Source organism: Anabrus simplex, chromosome 11 (genome assembly GCF_040414725.1).
Source record: "Anabrus simplex isolate iqAnaSimp1 chromosome 11, ASM4041472v1, whole genome shotgun sequence".
In the NCBI taxonomy this organism is placed as follows: Eukaryota; Metazoa; Arthropoda; class Insecta; order Orthoptera; family Tettigoniidae; genus Anabrus; species Anabrus simplex.
This window is the reverse complement of record NC_090275.1, coordinates 82,183,385-82,206,840: the sequence shown is the minus strand read 5'-3', so window position 1 is coordinate 82,206,840 and position 23,456 is coordinate 82,183,385. Positions and strand designations below refer to the sequence as shown.

Below are 23,456 nucleotides of genomic sequence, written 5' to 3'. Positions count from 1 at the left end.
CTTCTTGGTTTTTAATGAAAGGGCCAAGTTGAAAATCCTTTTAATTTGCCTGTTAGTGTTCATTCTGATAATGTGTCCATAAAATTTCAATCGTCTTTTCCGAAAAGTGTGAGAATTTTTTTCAGAATGACAATATCTCCTGGGATGATGTTTTCTCCATATACCATGTTTACAAACTGAGCCAAAAATGTTTCGTAAAATTTTCCTTTCTTGTTTCTCAATGTCTTTGGTTAAAGATCCGCCACCAATGATTAAGGTTTCTGAGGCATATTAACACTTCCGGTTTGATCACTGTATTACAGTGTCTAAGTTTTGCATTCCGAGATATTGATTTTTTATTATACCTGTTCCAAGTGATCCCGTATGCTTTCTGTATTTTGAAATTTTTCTTTATTTGCTTCGCGGTTTAAACCAGAGGGCTGAATGATTTCTTCCAAATATTTAAGTTGGTTCACTTGAATAATTTTGCCGAATTCAGTTATCATAGGTTGTCCATCTGAGTATCGTGAGACTCCTTCCATGTACTGAGTTTTCTCATACGAAATTTGAAGTCCCGTTTTGATGGCAATTTCATGTAGTTTTTCAATGGAATGAATTGTTTCATGCCTATTATTGGAAAGGATTGCTATGTCATTAGCAAAGGCCAGACATTGCACGTGAATTCTGTCTTTACGTAGTCTTCCAAGGGTTATTCCTTTAGTTTCCTTTTCCTTTTATTATTATTATTATTATTATTATTATTATTATTATTATTATTATTATTATTATTATTATTATTATTATTCAGCTAGAAGGCAGTTATTTTGCACAATGAATAAACGTAAATCATTCGAATAACATTCATAACAACAGAAACAACGTGAGCTTCCATAATAGGGAACTTGCCATGTTGGGTTACTGAAGCTTTCAGCTAAAGTAAAACTGCAGTTAGGCCAATATATAAAGCACCAACTGATAGCTTCATGTCCTTACTATCACTCAAAAAGAAGTTCGTTGCGAACAAAAATTACCTTCCTATGATTGTAGGCAATTATGTCAGTCTCAACAAATTATCTCGAGGAGCGAATTTCTTTATTCAATTCACTACAACGGCCTTTCACGCAAGAATGCGGGAGCGTACTGGCAGAACGGGTTTACGCATGCGCTGTTGCAGTTCCTTAAGTCTCAACGCTATCTCAGTACCTCTCAGCGGAGATATTTAAGTGCCCATAATAGGAACTATCCCAAATAAGGATACTTTCCTCTACAGGTACGAGTGGGAATAATGAGGAGATAAAAGCTAGGCAAGAAATGAACTCAGTGGATGAACTGGCTTCGGTGGGCGAATGGAGATGATGTTATGTAGGATAATAATTGACTCGTCCATGGAGGGTAAGAGCAGTAAAGGGAGACGAAGGCGACTATGCTTAGACTCGGTTTTTCATTATTTGAATGTGCGAGGTATGGTTTTAAATGGGACCACAGAACTAGATGTAAACAGAGAATTGTGGAGACAGAGGCTTGTAGACTCACCTATCGTCGTATCGCAGGCTGTGACGAGTACGGCACCCTGAACAGCACCGCCCCCAGAGCCATTCCCATTGCCCCGTCCTCGGAGGCGACAAACCAGGTAAAGAAGTAACGCGGCGGCAATGCAGCTTAACGCCATCAGCTGCAGCGCCAACACTAGCGCCGTGCTGTCGTCCATCGCACTTCACTGCAACAAGAAGACATCATGTTAGTTACAGATAAGGAATTTTAGTTATGAAATAATTTTTTTGTAAAAAGACCACAATGTTGAAAACATCGTAGGGATATGAGCTACGAATTTTAGGTAAATGAAAGATAACAAAGTATGAGAATATATTCTTCATTTATTCCTAAAAATTACAATCCTTCTCTTAATCATTATCCGGTCGATTAGATTAACAGTTTTCTTTTTTCTACCACTACGAACGTTAATGTGAGTCAATCTAGAGTTTCACTCAAGCACCTCTACGAGCGCTAAGGTGAGTCAATGCAGAGTTTCACTTAAGCACCACTACGAGCGCTATTGTGAGTCAATGCAGAGTTTCACTTAAGCACCTCTACGAGCGCTAATGTGAGTCAATGCAGAGTTTCACTTAAGCACCGCTACGACCACTAATGTGAGTCAATGCAGAGTTTCACTTAAGCACCACTACGAGCGCTAATGTGAGTCAATACAGAGTTTCACTTAAGCACCACTACGAGCGCTAATGCGAGTCAATACAGAGTTTCACCTAAGCACCGTTACGACCGCTAATGCGAGTCAATACAGAGTTTCACTTAAGCACCGTTACGAGCGCTAATGTTGTTTTTTTTTTGCTAGTTTGCTTTACGTCGCACCGACACAGATATGTCTTATGGCGACGATGGGACAGGGAAGGGCTAGGAGTGGGAAGGAAGCGGCCGTGGCCTTGATTAAGGCACAGCCCCAGCATTTGCCTGATGTGAAAATGGGAAACCACGGAAAACCATCTTCACGGCTGCCGACAGTGGGGTTCGAACCTACTATATCCCGAATACTGGATACTGGCCGTACTTAAGCGACTGCAGCTATCGAGCTCGGTAAAGAGCGCTAATGTGAGTCAATGCAGAGTTTCACTTAAGCACCACTACAAGCGCTAATGTGAGTCAATGCAGAGTTTCACTTAAGCACCGCTACGACCGCTAGTGTGAGTCAATGCAGAGTTTCACTTAAGCCCTCATGACTACATTCGGTGTAAACATTTTTGAAGAAAAATTTAAAAAAAACCGCCTGAGGGTATGGAACCAAGGAACACATTACAGAAAGAATTACGTAAATAAATTAATTTGGCTAGGATGTGGATCAAAAAGAAAACGAGTAAAGAAACAAGCTATTTTAGACTTTTTTCAGTAAGTGCATTTAGACCGGAAGTGATTTTCGATTATTTTTTCAGTTTGAGAGCTAGCCAAGACTCACAATATGAATCCTCCCCGGGACCATTAGCCTTTCAACTTTCGGCACAATTGAAGAAATTGCTTAATTTTACGTTTTTCGTAGTATGGGGACCGCTACTCTGCCTGCTAAGAAATGTTTTCAGTATTAAAACTGTTACCAGTCATAGTTTGTATTAGATTATTCACTCCACTGAGACCTAGTTCTATCGCCAGGTGGTGAAATGACGACATACGAGGGTTGAATCAGTCGACTTTTCTCAGTCACCCATATCTAAAATTAGACGTGCGCTAACGCCTCAAGAATGTAAGGTCCCCTCTGTAAAATATATAAATATCTCCGTTTTTGTTTATTTAAGGTGGTGTAAATATGTGTGAGGGGCTGCCTGGCCGAGGCGGTAAAGCGTGCTCGATTTGCCCGGAAGGACGTGGGTTCGAATCCCGGTCAGAAGTCGTAAAAATTTAAGAAACGAGATTTCCACTTCCGGAGGTGCATATGGCCCTGAGGGTCACTTAGCCTACACCAAAAATGAGTACCAGGTTAATTCCTGGAGGCAAAGGTGGCCGGGCGTAGAGCTAACCACTCTACCCCATCACGTGCCGAGGTTAACAATGGTGGAAGCCTTTACCTTCCACTCCTCCAAGGGCCTTCATGGCCTGTACGGAGGTGACTTTGCTTTGCCTTTGCTTTTTGTAAATATGTGTATAGAAACGTCTCTAGATTAAAATTTGGTTATATATATATATATTCTGTATATATAATTATTTTTGCCCTCTAAGGAGCATGCATCATTTAGTACTGGACTTCTTGTTCTTCTTATCTTCCCAAAACTTCCTCATCCTTTCACTATGGGCTTGTCTTCTCTCTTGTCCAAGCATTTTTGAGTTTCTAGTTCCTGGCTGTTGGGTTCTTGGATGTGAACTTGTGCGAAATGATTTTCCGTCTGAATGTGGTCTGTGTAGTTGCCAGTGGGTCACTATTAAATGTTTTTTGGGGGCAGTCGAGAGTCGTCCATTCGTGCTGTGTGTCCGTAAAATTTCATACGCCTCTTCCATGCAACTGAAGTAATTATTTTAGAAAATTAATTTTATTTATTTAAGAGAAGAAGAGCTAAATTCACTGCCTACATCTTGCGACATAATATCTTTCTCAACGATCTGTTGGAAGGGAAAACTACGGGGAAGAAAAGCCGAGGACGACTGAGGAAAAAATTCCTTCAAGACTGGACAGAGAGTCTTCATTATGGTTCTTGTAATGAAATGAAACACTAGCTGAGGACAGAGGAAATTGGTTGCATAGACACTGATGATGTGATGTATCTATTGTATATAATGTTTTATTGAATCATCAAGACTATAATTGGGTAAATAACATGTTGATGATAAGTAAATCTATCTGTTTATGATTCAGATAATTTATCGCGTTTAGAAGTGAATTTTCTATTTGTTTGTAATTTTTTTATTTTTTAACTAGGTTTCTATTCTATTGGCTCTGTTTTAGTCTTGTCTTTGTGTATTTTAATGTGCATATTTACTTTTAATTTGCATGAAATGTATGATTTCACTTCAAAAGCAATACCTTATTTAACTTTATTATATTGCAATCTATTTTAGATCAATTTCATAAGAAAATAAGGCATTGCGAATGAGATCCAGTGATTATTCTAAATTCGTATTCATTTGTCATCATCATTTTTTAATATTCTAGTCAGTGGGTAAAATTTAAAATTTTAATTGGGGCCGATGACCTAGATGTTAGGTCCCTTTAACACGTTGAGCGCCACAGCGGTAACCGGTGGCTATTTTTTGATTTCTTGCTAGGCCACGGCGGACATGAGTGTCCGCTTGCAGAGTTTCGGTCCACAGAACATTTTTTTTTTTAGAAAAGAAATTGGCGCCCAACGTGTTAAACAAGTATTATCATCATAATTAAATTTGAATGTGTGCGACAAGTAATTTTTATTGGTGACATCACATGAGGTGGGTATGCAGGAATTTATGGTAAGGTAAAAGACAATCATTGGATTTTGAAATCATTGTTTTCTTTGTATTATTCTCGTACAGCCTGTATACAATCATTTGCACGTATTGAACAAGCTGTTTGACATCCTTCAAAGTAATCTCCTAGACTGTCTATGGCTAGGTACTTCATGTCCTGTGTCGTGTAGATGTACAGCAACTGGTGATGTTTCATGCTTATGTAGTCGAAGTACCGCCATGTGTTCTTGAAATCTGATGTCAAATTCTCTTCTAGTTTGTCCAGTTTGTACAGTTTTTACAGGTGATTTTATATACACCAGTCTGTTTGAATTTATCTGGTGTATTGACTGTGAGTGAGCGTTACAAAAATGTCGCAAAATTTGAGCTGGGAAAACTTGGGAGAAAGGAGACTAAGTGGTACGTTCCGAGGTGTCAGTGGAGAGATGGCGTGGAATGACATCAGTAGACGAATTAGTTTGAGTGGCGTTTTTAAAAGTAGGAAAGATCACAATATGAAGATAAAGCTGGAATTCGTTTAAAGGAAGGGGAGTTAGGGGTTGGAATAACTTACCAAGGGAGATGTTCAATAAATTTCCTATTTCTTTGCAATCGTTTCAACAAAGACTAGGAAAACAACAGATAGGAAATCCGCCACCTGAGCAACTGCCCTAAATGAAATCAGTAGTGATTGACTGAGGTAGAATCTAACCCAGGTTGTTTATTGTTGAGAAGTTGATGAACATATTTTGGTTCTTCAGTGTTTTGTTATTACGTTATAAATCTAGGTTATTTTCATACCCTCCACGTACAGAAAACTTTTTAACCCGAGACAACTGATATACAGAATGTAACAGTAATGTATGGCCAAACTTTCAGGACACATTCTTCATACCCAAAAGAAAGAAAAATGTTAGATGGGCATGGATCCAAAAACGCTTCATTTCCATGTTTTCTACAACTCTAAATAGTACGTTAATGATGGGAAACACACAGGAACAGAACGTAACATCATACTACATGAAAATATGTTCAAAATGCCAGCCACGCTGGCGCAGCAGGGAGAGAGGTGATACTCCCACGTGGCGCGTCTCAGGTGGCGGATAGGGGGGTCTTAACCGGCTTGCCGGCGGACTTGTGGGAAATAAAATTCCTCTCGCGGACCAAACATACAACCCCCTGTGGGTGGGGGACGCAGACGAAGAATTCACCCACGATGTCCCCTGCCTGTCGTATGATCAAATTAGAACCATAAAACTACTTGTGATTAGTACCACCACGCGGGGAATACCATGGATCGCTTTTACTTGCGCGTAGTATCACTGTGTTGGGTACCAAATAGGTTTGTGACTAGTAGCAAACGAGAGCGCGACAGTACCTATGATTAGTAGCACTATATGAGCGACACCGTGGGATGACGGAACCCATGGTTTTGGCTTTCCTATGATTAGTACCCGCTATATGAAGAACACCACGGGATAGTACGAATCCCTGTAGTTAGTACCCTTATTTGATGAACACCATAGGTTTGCGTTGCCTGTAAATAGCGCCGCAATGTGTGAAACAGCGTAGGTCTCTATTACATGTGCGAATTTCATTACCTGTGAGTAGTACCATAATGTGTAGAATACCGCGAGTCTACGTTACTCTTGATTAGTACCGCAACATGACAAATACCATGGTTCTACTTTCCTAGCGATAAGTACCATTGTGACGGACCGCTGACTTGGGTTTTGGACCCCTTTCGACTACAAGTATATCATCGATTCAGTACTGTACTATAGAAGCAGTTCCTTGGTCAGTAATACTGCTGTTGTACGCCAGCTTCTGTGCATGTGAAGCACTGTGGGTCGGTTCCACTGATCGTTTTAAATTCATATCCATCTATCCATTCATTCTTCGTCCTCACGTTTTTAATTGTGGTCAGTGGGTGTTTCGGGGCTTTTAATTTGTCATTTCATTTCGTCTCATTTCGTACCATTAGGGGCGGATGACCTAGATGTTAGGCCCCTTTAAACAACAATCATCATCATCATCATCATCATCATCATCATTCCTGTCTTGAAATAAAATACAAGAATGCAATGACGAAACAGGTAGGCAAATTCCTGGAATTGCTAAGCATCAATAATGTGGGCAGGAGACAGCTAAGTAGTAGATCATACTTCCGAACAGATGAAATATGTACTTATGAACAAATACATCAGAATATGTATTTAAACAGAGTTCTAACCAACATCAAAAAATCTAGCAGAGAGATACTACTAGAAGGGGGAAAAATCAAGAGGACTGATAATAATTTAAGTATCTCGGCGAATGGATTGAACCCAATTTATCAGAAAGAGAATCATTATCCGTGAGAGTCTACAAGTTAGAACTGGATTATCGACTGACAAAGAACACTTATAACAAAAAAATACCTATCACGCAATCTGAAACTGAAGCACTACACGTCACTTATACGCCCAGAAACTATGTATGCCATGGAGTGTCTTTCCGGGTGAGTTGGCCGTGCGGTCAGGGTCGCGCAGCTGTGAAGGAAGTCCATGGATTTCAGGGAAACCCCCGGAAGACAGGAACCCCTTGGAGAGATGAAAGACAGGAGTTATAGCAGCAGAAAATGCACCAATAGTGGGCAAAGGTTAAAGCCCATCAGTTGAACAAGCGTGGTCCAAAGTAGGCCCATTCGAATAAAGAAAAGCGCCAAAAATATGTAATTTAAAAAATTCAAACACATAATTATTCGAGCCTTAATCATTTAAGATCCTCCCTGTCTTAGATGGCAGCGCGCCGGCCTCTCATCGCTGGGTTCCGTGGTTCAAATCCCGGTTACTCCACGTGACATTTGTGCTGGACAAAACGGAGGTGGGACAGGTTTTTCTCCGGGTACTCCTGTTTTACCTGTCAAGTTTCATTCCAGCAACACTCTCCAACATCATTTCATGTCAGCTGTCAGTCATTAATCCTTGCCCCAGAAGAGTGCGAAAGACTTCGACAGCCGCCACAATTCCTATCCTCGCCGCTAGATGGGGCTTCATTCATTCATTCATTCATTCATTCCATCCCTGGCCCGGTCAAATGACTGGAAAACATGCTCTGGATTTTCATTAATCATAATAGTCAACAATAGATCAGAGCGGTACAAACACATTCTCCCAGAGCCGCTGAGATCATTGAACTCAGTTTCAATGTTACACTAGCTACCAGAGGGAAATTATATCTCATTAACGTTGTAAAGGTTTATATGGATCGCCCTGTAAATCACATCACTAATACAGGATATTTGCCTAGTTGTACTTCCTCTTAAAACAATAATCACCACCATCACGTCACTAATTTGACGTACTCTACCTGCTCGTAGATTGATTGTTACATACAGCACAGCTGACGGCTATAAATCATGAACGTGCTTATTATCACGGCCACGCCGATGCTAACGGCGGAAAGATGGACGTGGATGATAGACCTTATTAAGCCAAACTGTCGGACCGATAAATAAGGAAACGGAATAATTTAATTTTCTGCCATGGTAATACAGATTAACATATGGTTAACGTCTTCTCAGGCTAATTTTTACTTCATATTTACTAATTTGTTACTTTCACTGATCTGTCTCAATCTCATCGTTGACTTGACAATATGAAAGTGATTGAGGTATCAACAAGGCTCTTTCGCCTCGTTGTTTTCGGCGTTCTCTTCCTACCTGGTGATACGGAAGGACCCTTGGTAGCCTCGGAGCGAACTTTGAACACTGTGGTTCTTGAGATGCCGCATGACGGGCTGAATGGCTCAGACGGTTGAGGCGCTGGCTTTCTGACCCCCTGGCTCATTCCGGTGGTATTTGAAGGTGCTCAAATACGTCATCCTCGTGTCGGTAGATTTACTGGTAATCAATCAATCAATCAATCAATCAATCAATCAATCAATGCCTAAAGGCAATGCCTTGTCGATTCAACTATTGTCTTCTGTCTTCAGTTTCTCGTTTCATCTCACAGTAGGAACTACATCCAACGTTTTGCATCAGTATTTGAAGGAATTGCTTCCTAGGTCGACCTCTTTCCTGAGATCTTTCCTAAGATCTTTCCTTCTAGTAGATTGGTCAGAAAGGCATTATGACGCACTGTGTGTCCAATGAATTTAGCTGCTCTTCTATGTATTGTTATCATCAGCTGTTTCTTCTCCTGTATTTCCCGTAGGATACTTTCGTTGTTGTTTTTTTTCAGTCCATCTGACGTTTAGCATTCGCCTCCAGACACACATCTCAAATGCTTCAAGCCGTTTCTTATCCTGTTCTTGGATTGTTCAAGATTCACATCCATATAAAGAGTACGCTCCACACAAATGACATCACAAAACTTTTCCCAATCTCAGTATCTAGATGTATATTGGTCAGATTTCTTTTGTTGCTGAATACTTGTTTGGCAAGCGCTATTATTCTTCTTCTTATCTCTTTGCTGCAACGGTTATCATTTTGGTGATTAGACTTCCGAGGTAAGAACTCCTGCCGGACTAAATTCCGGCACCTCGCCGTCTCCGAAAACTGTAAAAGTAGTTAGTGGGACGTAAAGCCAATAAACATTATTATTTATTTATTATTATTATTACTATTATTATTATTATTGATATGCCGCATGCTTCAGCGGTTTCCCTCGCAGTCCAATCCACACCTCTCTTCTGATTCTTGGTCTTATATAATTGTAGACGTTACAAAATCTCTGTCGTTCTCTCCGCCTTAAAATTTCCCCGGGTTGACGTTTCGCAAACGGAACATCAGCCATATCTTTAATGCCACTTACTTCTACCAAAATCACTATTATTTCTATATTACAAAAAACGATCCTCACACATCAACACTGCTTCAAATATCTTGGAGAGATTTGGTGGACTCGTGCGTTCATGGGAGGCGTAAGGCACGTACTAAGTTACAGCGCACGCGCTGTTCCATCCAGCGCGCTGACACTGCTGTCAGGTAAATTACAAAATCACGTTGCATATCGAGAATTGTATGAATTACTTGTCACTAAATGAATGCTGAAGATCATGCACTCTCCACTCATGGCCATTAAGCTATTAAATAAGACTGCGAGAATCCAGTTTTAAAGACTTCGTAGTCTTCAATTCTGGGGGGAGTCCGCTAAATGAAAAAACCCATAAGAGCCCGGAGTACATTCTTAACTATGGACGCACAATAGTAATACCATCACCCTCGAATTAAGTAATCCTGGTGAGGGTCCCATGCGCTGGAATCGTACTCTAATTATGGTCTTATTAGAGACTTATATGCCCTATTCTTTACATCCTTAATACTGTACAGCCCTAAACCCTTTACTGTTACAGTGTTGTCATGAGGCACCATACCACTTTTCACCTATGTAAGTGGATACAGATTGTGGGCAGAGGTAGTTTTACTGCGCATCTTCAACTGTACAATATTTCAAACACTATTACAGTGATGCCTATTTTTTGTACACAAAACAGACGACAAAACAGCCCTACAACCAAAGGTACTCCTTCCATCCCGTCAATATCTACGCGCACCAAGCACCATTTATTTTCCGTGGGCCCTCCCCATCACATTACCACAGGCTTCAGGAGTACCTCTGGCTCAACCTCAAAGACATTACTGAGAACCCTGTGTCCCTGTGATAAATAAATGTAACTAACAAATGTATACTTGTTACTAACAGTAGAAGAATATAATATTCCTAATTATATCATAAATAAACAAGTTCTCCCATTAAATAGTTCGCACTTCCGTGCATTAGTTTTGGTTAGTAATACTTAACTCAAATCAGTGACTGAACATAGTGCGCAAGGAAAGTCCAAAAACAATACGAAGAAGAAGACGACCTACGGTTGTGCAATTATACTTGCGCCTTGCAATACGTACCCATGAGCAGTAGGCAGTCATGATCGGTCTTTGAATGTTAAAAGCTTAGCGTAAAATCGCAAAATATCGTATATATACTCCATTATGGTAAACCATATCACACATGGGTGTTAAGGTATTAGCCCCAGTTAAGAATTGTTTATAAATCTAAGACACTGAACGCTATTTGAAGTTTAAAGCTTGAAATTTTCGTCACCGAGTGCAAACGAAAAATAATTCTTGCTGTAGAGGGCTAAATACTCTCGTAACCATATGAAGAGATATAACCTTTATTTACAATCTCGTTAATGTGATCACCCCAATGAAGATCTTTCCTTATATTAACCCCTAAGTACTTACAGTGATACCCATGAGGTACTTTCACCCCATCAACGCAGTAATTAAAACTGAGAGGACTTTTGCTTTCAGTGAAACTTACAACCTGTCTTTTCACGTGTTTTACCATCATACCATTGTCTGTTGTCCATCTCACAACATTGTCGAGGTTTTTTGCAGTCACTCACAATACTGTAACTTATTTATTACTCTGAACAGTAAAACACCATCCGCAAAAATACCGTATCTGCGATCCCAGTTCTTTACTCATATCATGTATATATATATATAAATAAGAAAATATAAAGGTCCAATTACACTCCCTTGAGGAACTCCCCACTTAATGATTACAGGATCAGATAATGCTTCACCTAATAAAATCCTCTGAGTAGGTGAAGCATTATTTATTTATTTTTTACAACTGACTTTACGTCGCACCGATACAGATAGGTCTTGTGGCGAAGCATAATAATAATAATAATAATAATAATAATAATAATAATAATAATAATAATAATAATAATAATAATAATAATGTATATGTATGTATGTATGTATGTATGTATGTAGACGTGGCCTCCAACCTCCTGTATCAAGCACATCTGATGAACTGTTTTGGTCTGTGTGGTTCGCTACTGGTGTGTGTTGTTATAATTAATTGCGGCTACGATGTGGCATACATGTTAGGTACCAACAGTGTGTGCGTGTATTCAATTGAACTCTTGTGTGGGATGAATGGCTGCGTCGTTTTTGTGTGGAATTTTCCTAACCAGTGCCATTAAATTAATCGAATTTATTTAATGTAATTAATTTCAGAAAGCTTTATTACATTAATTTAAACACCCATGATTTTCAGTGCAATATTATCAAAGAACTGCTCGTTTTCTTCGGTCATGCGCATCCAATGTTTGTTTAAACATTTCTTTACTATTTAGCCGAGCTTGGTGGTAGGGAAATTTCAGCCACTGTGGAGATACAAAACAAACAGTCCCAACAGTTTCCAACTTCTATAGTGCATTTGTAATGAGTACTGGACTAGATTACTAAAAGTTAAAAAAAATTAAACTCCAGTCTTCGTCCTGAGGTGATGCAGCTCATTTGAGGCACATCCCCAATGGTAGTGAGCTGCATATACCACTTTAACCACATACCATCCTTTCTGCCTTTCTGAAACGTCGGGCAGTACCGGGAATCGGACCCGGACCTCAGAGGATGGCAGCTAATAGTGTCAACCGTTACAATATGGAGGTGGACGTTACTGTTGTTAGATTCCCTGCACGATCATGAACTTGAGATTTGCTGACAGCAACATCTGAAGAGTGAATTGACAGTGTTGTTCAAGAGGGTAGGGTGGGGAAACAAGCCTAGGAATTGGATTACATCTAAATCGACAGAAACAATCCACATAACGACGAGATTGGAAGATGTGAAGTTGTAAACCGTTACGTATATCTAGGCTCCTTACTGCCAAATAATGGTGGTTCAACTGATGAAATAAAACGAACGATCGAATTGGCAAAAATAGCAATGGTCCATCTGCGGAAGATTTGGAAAGATGTTGACGTCTCCATTAATAAAGAAACTTGTTGAATCTGTAGTCTTCTCAGGTATGACATAAGTGTCGTATGACTGGGGGGGAGGAGGGGTGTCATTCGAAAATTTGTGTAACGTAACGGACAAAATGTGTGAGGGAAGTGTAACCCTAGCAACCGTGCAGGCAGTGATGTAAGGTATGGATGGATGGTCAGACAATGTTACCTAGCAACCGTGCAGGCTATGTCTTATGGATGATTGCCATGAAAAATTAGCAGCCGTTGATAGATGGCCATGACCGGAAGACATATTTATGATCATTTGATTTTCGCAAAGGGAAAAGTGGTTTCACCTTCGGTATGGCACAGAGACGCGGACCATCCTATAATAGCATCGTGCATAAATAGAAAGCTTCGAAAAATGGTGTTGGAGGGCAACGCCGAGGATTCATTGACCAGAAGATCATCGCATGAACTTAACGATTCTGAACCAACTTCAGATAAAAGGTCCTCTGTCGTCAAAAGTCTCTCATTGGATCATACGCTATTTTGGACAAATAATGCTATGAGAAAGTTCTCAACTTCAAAAAATAATTGTAGAGGACAATGTCAAAGGAACCAACTGAGGACGAACACCAATTTGATGGATTGACATGTTATGAATGGTCATAGCGATCTCTCCGCGTAACCACACTCAAGACTTTGCTAGTGACGAATGGCAGAGTATGGTTCGTCAGCTAACTGGCTGGATTGTGATTAGAAGAGGTGATTTTTTTTTTTACCGTTCATCGCTTTGATTTGTACATTTAGCATTTCGGGCTATCTCCCAGCTGGCAGATACCGTATCAGTTGTTTACCTAGAATTTTTCGTAAATTATTTCAAAGAAGTTTGAAATGTATCGACCATAACACTCTGTAACAATTTCAATCCCTGATTCCTCTTCCTATAAAATGATATTTACCCGAATTTATCGTTTTGATTTCCAACTTTATCTTCCTACTTTTTAAAAACCACTTTCAAGTTTTTTTTGTCTACTGATGACATTCCACTCCATCTCTTCTCTGACGGCTCAGAACATACCGCTTAGTCGAGCAGCTCGTCTCCTTGCTCCGAAAACTCCCAGCCTAAAGTTGGCAACATTTTCGTGACATTACCCACTTCATTAGATCCCCTTCCCTCCTTGTCTCCCTTATCTTCCATGACGAAACTACATCGGTCTGTTTTTGTTCTACGGGAGTGAGAGCTGGGTGGACTCAGAAGAAGTAGACGTCAAAATAGCAAAATGATTGCTGGTACAAACAGGCGAGAACAGCGGTTGGACTTCTAACCAAAGTGTTAACTTAATAATAATTGTTAGTTAAGTCCACCTCTGTGTTGTAGTGGTTAGTGTGATTAGCTGCCACACCCGGAGGACCAAGTTCAATTCTAGGCTCTGCCAGAAAATTTGAAAAGTGATACGAAGGCTGTAACGGGGTTCACTCAGCCTCGGGAGGTCAACTGAGTAGAGGGGGTTTCGATTCCCACCGCAGTCATTCTTGAAGTTGTTTTCCGTGGTTTCGCACTTCTCCTCCAGGAAAATGCCGGGATGGTACCTAACTAAAGGCCACGGCCGCTTCCTTCCCTCTTCCTTGTCTAGCCCTTCCTATCCCCCCACAAGGCCCCCATCCGCCGTTTTGTCTCCGCAACCCAATGTCTCACGTTCCAGGACCCTGCCCTTGAGGCGGTAGAGGTGAGATCCCTCTCTGAGTCCGACGGAAAACCAACCCTAGAGGGTAAACGTATTAAGAAAGAAAGTTAACATTTGCTAAGTAAAATTCAGTACAGAGTTGAAGAAACTTGGTTTTTCTATCTCTTCCCTTACACTCCTTAAAGCCAGGGGCGGCCGTACCTTATGTGCTGAAGTGCTGCAGCACATTGCCTATTGGGAAAATAAATTAGTTTAAAAATATTATCTACAATCAAATACAGTGCATTGAAAAAGGAAATTATTCAACTCCCCTCACAACCATGTAACTACTGGTGCGCTCCACGCCGGGGGCTGTGCGATCACAGCTCAGCGAGCTTTTAGCCAGAAACCAGGAACTCTGCCTTTTGCGCATGCGTGCCGAACTTTTCCGATACAAAGAGAATGTGTTCCGATAGGCTGTGGAAACAACAGCCAAGACATCACCTCACAGCGATTCTTCGTTCGACCACAGAGAAGCAGCACTTGCACTAGTCACACTTGCACTACGAACGATATGAGAACGTGGCAGCTGGCACCCTCTTGACTCAGCGGTAGTATTTAAGAGGGGATCGCTCAAAGCAAACGGGAAAACAAAATACTATAGAGATGTTCGCGCCGGTTTTTTAATACCAAAGCGGATAGAATACTACCAACTTGCCTATTCCATAGCCACATTTGTAAATCGATGAACTATACAAAAATGTATTTTTTATGTTGTCAAAATAAGGCCATGATATTGTGATTTTCTTTAATTAAAAAGTCTAGTTAATACTTGACACTATAAAAACATAACATATAATTTTCCATTACGACGTTGCTGGTTTTATTTCAATGATGTTGGTAAAATTGGGAAATTCTGTTTTTGCGCGCTCATACCAAGTGTTTGAGATCGTGAATATTTTGCCATTGCAGGTGTTACTGTGTGTTTAATTATATAGTTTTATAGTTTTTTTTATGAGGAATGTGTATATGTGTTGGGGTTGTTTGCGTGTTTGTTCAGTGTTGAAAACTCAGTGGAGAGCCTCTTGAAAACCACATACCGGTATGTTTCTAATTTTTTTATTTTTGGAGTGGGGATGGGTTACAGCCCACAACTGATTTTCTGCACCAGCCGCCAATGCTTAAAGCCCACTTACACCCGCAGTCCTTACACATACATTCCACAGCCATTAGCTTTTTTTTTTTCACAGAAAAATGAAATATGTATTTTGTTGGCAATGATTCTTGACATATGCGATTACTGCAGAATATTATACAGCTATCTTATAGAGGCTGACGCGCGACTGCGTGATCTTATCCAGTGAATACCGAGATGTAACTTTATGTAAAGCATTTTGTCGTTTTAAATGCCATTAACACATTATAACATAGAAATACGAGCAGCAGTTACTACAGTATCAAAACATAAAGTCTGCAATTTCCGGCTAGTAATTGCCTCGCTGTCTAGTTAGGGACTTGATGAAAGGCGGGACAATCGTTCCACCAAAGTGCGGACACAAATAGCGTGTGTATTGTACACGGCTGTGATTTCAATCGCGTGGGCCGAGAAAGCAGACCAGGACGCGTGCCAGAAGAGTGGTCGGCTTTCATGATGGATATTTCATTCTTGGTACGACACGCTATCTCTCTTGACAGCATAAAACTATGATCGTGTTTACACTGCGTCGGAAGAGGAGACTGCTAGCAAGACAGATAGACAGACGTTACAAATGGGAGTTTATAAATCGAACAGAGTGATCCATGGCTGGTAAATGAAGCTCGTTTGAATAAATTCCATTTTCTCGCGAAGTACTTGTCCGATTTTCATAAGAATTAAAGCGCTGAATTTGTTATATCCGTAAGTTTCAGGATAATGTGTAATTCTATTTCAAAAGACTATGTTACCTCAACAGATATTGACACCCTGGAAAATTAATAATAATAATAATAATAATAATAATAATAATAATAATAATAATAATAATAATAATAATTTTCGGGAAAAAGTATTGAAAATAGAAGGATTCCAAGGTAGGAAAGTAAAAAAGACTGGTTCAAAGTGGTCTGAAGACAGAAAGAAGAAACATAGTGAACAGATGAAAGCGTACTGGAAGAAAAGGAAAGAACAAAGAAGAAGGAATTGAAATTGGCACGTGGTCCTCTGGTGGCCCATTCGAAAGAATAATAATAATAATAATAATAATAATAATAATAATAATAATAATGTCCGCCTCTGTGGTGTAGTGGTTAGCGTGATTAGCTGCCACCCCCGGAGGCCCGGGTTCGATTCCCGGCTCTGCCACGAAATTTGAAAAGTGGTACGAGGGCTGGAACGGGGTCCACTCAGCCTCGGGACGTCAACTGAGTAGAGGTGGGTTCGATCCTACCTCAGCCATCCTGAAAGTGGTTTTCCGTGGTTTCCCACTTCTCCTCCAGGCAAATGCCGGGATGGTACCTAACTTAAGGTCACGGCCGCTTCCTTCCCTCTTCCTTGCCTATCCCTTCCAGTCTTCCCATCCCTCCACAAGGCCCCTGTTCAGCATAGCAGGTGAGGCCGCCTGGGCGAGGTACTGGTCATACTCCCCAGTTGTATCTCCCGACCAAGAGTCTGAAGCTCCAGGACACTGCCCTTGAGGCGGTAGAGGTGGGATCCCTCGCTAAGTCCGAGGGAAAAACCGAACCTGGAGGGTAAACAGATGAATAATAATAATAATAATAATAATAATAATAATAATAATAATGGCTTTACGTCCCACTAACTACCTTCACGGTTTTCGGAGACACCGAGGTGCCAGAATTTAGTCCCGCAAGAGTTCTTGTACGTATCTACCGACATGAGGCTGACGTATTAGAGCAACTTGAAATACCACCGGACTGAGCCAAGATCGAATCTGCCAAGTTGGGGTCAGAAGCGCCTCAACCGTCTGAGCCACTCAGCCCGGCCCCTAGAAAAGTACAAAAGGTTTAGTAATAAGCCCCGCGGTAAAAGCTTTTTCTTTTTTACATTTTGTTTTATGTCACACCGACACAGTTAGGTCTTATGGCGACTATGGGATAGGAAGCGGCCGTGGCCTTAATTAAGGTACAAGCCCAAGATTTGCCTGATGTGAAATTGGGAAACCACGGGAAACCATCTTCAGGGCTGCCGACCAATGGGGTTCGAACCCACTATCTCCCGAATGCGGGCTGATAGCTGCGCGGCCCTAACCGCATGGCCAACTCGCAGTTCTTACGGAGCCTGCTTAGCCGGGGTATGCTACATTCACCTGGATGGACGTGGGATCGGTTCTCATTAGGAAGTTGACAAATTTCTCATGCTGTGTGATCCGAGGCACTGCATCTAGCGACTGAACGCAAACTATTGTGTAAGGGGTGTAGGGGGCAACGCGTCCGCCTGTCAACCGGCGGCCCCGGGTTTGATTCCCCGGCCGGGCCAGGGGTTTTAAATTGTAAATGATTAATATCCCTGGCCTGGGGACTAGGTGTTTGTGTCGTCCTTAATGTTCCTTTCCTCATATTCAATACTTTACACTTCCGCAATTTCCAAATACACGCAGGTTCACAACATATGGTGCAAAGTAGGGCAAAAGATCTTCATAGGTCGACGCCCCGAATAAATTGCATTAAAAAAAACTATTGTGAAAATCTGTCAGTACATTCTTATAGGCACTAAATACAGTATAAAAAAGGCAGGCAAAAAGGCAGCAACATTTTAAATAATCGACACTTAAAAGGACACTGATTAATTAATAATTATTAATTAATATCGTGTGGCTTCCAGCGATGCCTGACGCAGGTGTTTCGAGTTGATGCCTTATAGGAGGATGGAGCCCTACCTAAGATGAATTCTAATAATGAAGACAGCACGAAGCCCCAACCTCCAAGCCAGAGGAATTAACAAATGAAGGTTAAAATCTTCGACCTGGTCGGAAATCAAATCAAAGGCCAGTATGCTAACGATTTAGCCACGAGGCCGGACAAAAAAGGTATTAAAAAATTCAAGAAATAACCACAAGAGGAATAGATCAGGCACACAACTATGAAACAGAATGCTATATTTCTCTTTTACTATCCAGTCTACTCACACTATTCCAGGCAAGAATTTACATTAAAACGAATTATCACATATTTCTCAAGAGTGTCAGAGGTGAAGCCTAATCTATTGTAACCCAAGATGTTTTTATAACTGGAAGAACCTTACTATCACTTCACACGAAACAATATGTCGACACTTCATTTCAGCAATTTCATACGGTTCAAAAATTTCTCGTGCCGAAGTTTCTGAATTACTCACCTAAATACTAACAGATTTCCAGACGGGAAATAAAGAACACTTCGATTTCTTTACCTTATGCCGTGAAAAAAAAACCTCCGCAGCCATTTAATGAAGAACAGAAGAAATCGTGGATATATTAACTACTAACGTAATAATATACCAGAGTAAAATACTTATTACAAATTAAACAAGAACTCTACCAGAAACGGTATTCTCAACGGATGTGACGTAAAGAGCACACACAGCCTTTGTGATTGAAATCGGCTGTGATAAGTTATCTTAGGTCAGAACGAGAGTATAAAATGTTTTCTACTCTTGGATAATCTAACTTAATGCAAGTTTTCAGTCTCCCCCTGAAGGGGAAGGCGGGCCACCTAGAGGGTAACGCCCTATACGACATAACACCGTCTCGAGAGAGTTCAGATAGGGTTCATGGAAGAACTTGTAAAAATTGTTGGAATGAAGACGTTGGCATCGCGCTGAAAATGTGCGAACGCGATGTTAGCAAGTAAATGCTTGAAGAGTAAACTGGACTATCCATGTATCCTAGGGTTGATTTCAAGCAGGCGAACAAGGCAGAAATTTACATTCACCTGCCCAAATGTAGGACGGTTGCATACCAAAATTCTTGGTTCATGCAAGCCCTTAGGAGCATAAATAGATGGAAGGGTCACTTGACATTTTTTATAGATTATTGAAAACAGAAAAAGAAAATAAGGGATGTAGGCTATCAGCAAAAGGAAAAAAGTAATAACCAAGGTTGGCCTAGAAATTGCAACCTTCAGTTTCCAACTTCAATGCGCCAGCGACTACGCCACTCAGACAAGATTGATATATCGCACCTTGGGAATAAGAGATCCACAAATGCAAAATGATTCTTCTGAGATAATTGCAATGTAAGATTTTAAAAGATCTAGTACATTCAGTTTTTAATATATTTTTAATATGTTTTTACATTCATACATTGCAATTTTCTGAGAAGTATCACTTTTGCATTTGTGGCGCTCTTCTTCCCAAGATGCGCTATATGCGGGAATAAGACCACAAAACCTTGAGGATTGATTTTAAACGTTAAATTTTGAACAAAATAAGGCTCATTGGCAAACACGCTCGAACAGGGCTAAAATTCTTCTTAATGAGGGACAAATCCTAAAAATTTGAACACTTTTGTAGAAAACTATATGGCGATCTCTCCTTGTTAGCGCAGAGGTTATGGCTAGTACCGTACAAGCCTTAACAACCTTTACCTTTTACTCCTTCAGAGGCCTTCATAGCCAGTACAGATATGACTGTGATTATTACTGTTCTTTAATTTATGTTATAATCCGAGTCACTGAAGTCAAACTAGCTCCTGGGAAACTCTGTCAGCAGTGACAGTAAATTCTTGTAAGTAACGGACAAAGAAAGCCACTTGAAGTCAACACATGAAGCCAGGATCAACGCTTCTTCCAGACTAGTCTGTTATATGGAAATTCCTACACGCATTGGACGGCATTTCTCCACGAGTATCGCGCCAACTTGTGTGATTTGAATACAAAAACAGTTGCGACTGCTATTTGGAGCATTGTCTTGCATCCAGAGAAAGTGTGACAGAATGTAACTGCAATACATACGTAGGCGAGGAGGAAACGTGAACGGTGAATGCATGTAAGTAAGAAGGTTCTTTTTACCGACACACAGATTTATAAAAAGCTGCTATAGAAGAGCAGAAATTAGGAACGGTACTGCATTGTCCGTATTCACTACATTTCTCATACGTATGCATCATTATGAATGAATCTTAAGTACCATTACGGAATTCGTTGGAGTTGAAGCGATGAAAGGACGGGAAAATGCAGTTATGTGAACGAGTCGTGTCCGTGAATAACAATTTTTGTCCTAAATGGAAGATAATAATTGCTTTCAAGCAAAGCAACAGTAAAATTAGCTGCAAATTAATAAATAGCATTATTACTACAGAAATATTAATACGTCCCAGCGGCGACTATTTCGCTGTAGACACGACTCTCTTCCATGGCATTCCGCTTCACCGTGTCGTCTTTTGTTCCCTTCTTGAGGTCCAGGGCTAGCACCGACGAATGGGATGCTATGTCTGTGAATTCTGAATATCTTCGTCCATCATGACTAACGCGGGCAGTTCAAACGGAAAAATGGAGATGAACAGTGTCGAGGATATAATAACCTTCTTTAGCGAGGACATTGAGCGTATTTTACGAAAACTAAATACGTAAGACTAAAAAAATATTGTATTTCATAAAAAAAAAAGAATGACACCTGGACCGAAAATGATATTACGCAAATTTCAAGACTTGAGAATAAATCGTAAATTTTCACCTCAACCAGAGCGCAGTGTCGTGGTAAGATCTACGTCCAATTCTTAATGTACACGGCAATGTACGTGTATGTATATATATAACCTGTTTTTATAATGGCATTTATTAATCCACCGCTGATTTGACTCTTGATTTACCCTAAAACAATTATCTTCAATTTAAAACGGAAATAATAATGAACTTCCAGGGATACGATTCGTTCACATAACCGAAAAATGCCTTTAGAAAGACGTACAGTACTTGGTAACTGAGTCTGAATCTACCGTATACCAGTTCTTTACCATGCCTTAAATTTGTAACAGAACTGGAATCGAAAATAAACCAACAGAGGAAAGATAATTGATATTCTTCAGTCGCTTTTCGTACGATCTAAGTCGCATATCTGGACTCGGCCCAGTTTTAAGACCAGATGCCCTTCCTAGTGCCAGCCCTACGTGTAGGGACGTGTAAGTTAAAACGTTTACATGTTTTTTTGTAGTTAGAGCGTGAAGAGTTTTGTACAAATGAAGAGCGAGTGAACTAGGACAAATTCTAGCCAAAAATAAAGGATATATGCACATTTCTCCGCTACACGGGAAAGCATAGTATCATGGCTATGTTTTCGGGCTTAAAAAACAAGAGAGAGTATATATTCTTTGGTTGTTCCCCTCTTAGTAGCCTCTCACGACATGCAGGGGGAAAAGACAATGCATCCTTTCACTTCACCCACAGGAGAGATAAAGATTTCCTATAAATCGAAAGAAGTATGTATTATCATGATCTACGTCCAACAATATGTCCGCTGATCCATCACACAACATTCCTATGTCATGTACATGATAGCCCGATCTGTCAAGATCTACGTCCAACAATATGGCAGCTGATCCAGCACACAACAATCCCATGTCATGTCACATGATAGCCCGACCTGTCAAGATCTACGTCGAACAATATGGCAGCTGATCCAGCACACAACATTCCCATGTCATGTCACAAGATAACCCCACCTATCAAGATCTACGTCCAACAATATGGCAGCTGATCCAGCACACAACATTCCCATGTCATGTCACAAGATAGCCCCACTTATCAAGATCTACGTCGAAAAATATGGCAGCTGATCCAGCACACAACATTCCCATGTCATGTCACAAGATAGCCCCACCTATCAAGATCTACGTCCAACAATATGGCAGCTGATCCAGCACACAACAATCCCATGCCAAGTCACAAGATAGCTCCACGTATCAAGATGTACGTCCAACAATATGGCAGCTGATCCAGCACACAAAATTCCCATGCCATGTCACAACATAGCCCCACCTATCACGATCTATATCCAACAAAATGGTCGCTGATTTAGCACAGAATTTTATGACCAAGAATATTCCCGAGAATACGTATTATGAGAAAAATTCTGCTGCCTTCAATAACGTAACCGTGTGTAAGAGGCTTTGCTGTGACTTGGACGAAACACGAGTCAAAGACAGTAGAAACTCGTTTAAAACACGGGCGCCATTTGTAGCTACTGTATATAGAAGGCCGTGCTCTGGCTACACACACCCAACAAGACCGAGTGAGGAAAGACAACGGGCGCATCAGTGTCGGTACTACATATACCACCTATCGTGCATATACGGATGACCAGGGCACAAAGAAGATGATGACGAATCCTGGTTCCTGATTACCACGGTGTCTGTTTTCGGTCCACGAAAAATGTGTCTATGCTAATTCTAGATAGACTGCGAGTCCAAAAACATGTCCATGTTATTTATTGTCCTAACGCAACTGAAGTCCCCGACCGATTGGGAATCTGTATCAAAAGAACTTTCTCAGCTAAGGAGACCGACAATACGGGAACAGAGGTAGATTACTACAGTTTATCTCAAATAAAAAGCTATCGGTTACCGTCCATAGGAAAAATTAGCATTTGTCTCGGAAATTTTGAGATCTGTACGGGTGATGCTTTATATTCATTGTTCAAAGTGGATGAGCAGATATCTCCTTGACAAAGGTCATGGCCTTATAAAACGGAAGACTGGTTAGACATCATGTTTGTTACGCTTAGAAAGAGAATTTCCGGCAACAGACAAAAAAACTTCGCGCCTGCAAAAGAAATGTCCCTCCGTTGTAAGAAAAAAAAACTGCTTTCCTTCTGTGTTTTTCTTCTAACCAGCAAAAAATCTGAGCTAATTACCGGTCGTACGAGTCAGTTATCGGTCATTTGGCAACCCGAGAAAGAAAGATGGAGAAAGAACAATTTCTTCCTTAATAGAACACCGATGAAAATAAATTGCTCGTTATGCTGCCAAATCTGTTAAAATAATCTCTTTCATGAAGAACAACTTTTTTTCTCTCCCTTAGATTGAAAGTTCTTTCTAGAATGAGGTTTAATGAAGTTTTTACAAAGCCCAATAAAGCTTTCAACATTCGGATTGTGATAGTCATTTTTATAGCATTTCTTTGCCTACAGCAAGAGTCTATAGAAGTTTAAAAAGATGGATATCGATAGATCGGGTGTTTCGCCTG

The 23,456-nt window shown here is 40.5% G+C and overlaps 1 protein-coding gene across 1 annotated transcript in view; it reads right to left on the bottom strand.

The window, feature by feature from the left end:
- The window catches only part of LOC136883471 (D-beta-hydroxybutyrate dehydrogenase, mitochondrial), a 388,732-nt gene that overhangs the window by 168,572 nt on the left and 196,704 nt on the right, over positions 1 to 23,456 (bottom strand). Inside the window, exon 2 of the mRNA XM_067155786.2 lies at positions 1,513 to 1,696. Coding sequence (XP_067011887.2) covers positions 1,513 to 1,687 — 175 coding nt within the window. The 5' untranslated portion in view covers positions 1,688 to 1,696. The remainder of the gene's footprint in view (positions 1 to 1,512; positions 1,697 to 23,456) is intronic.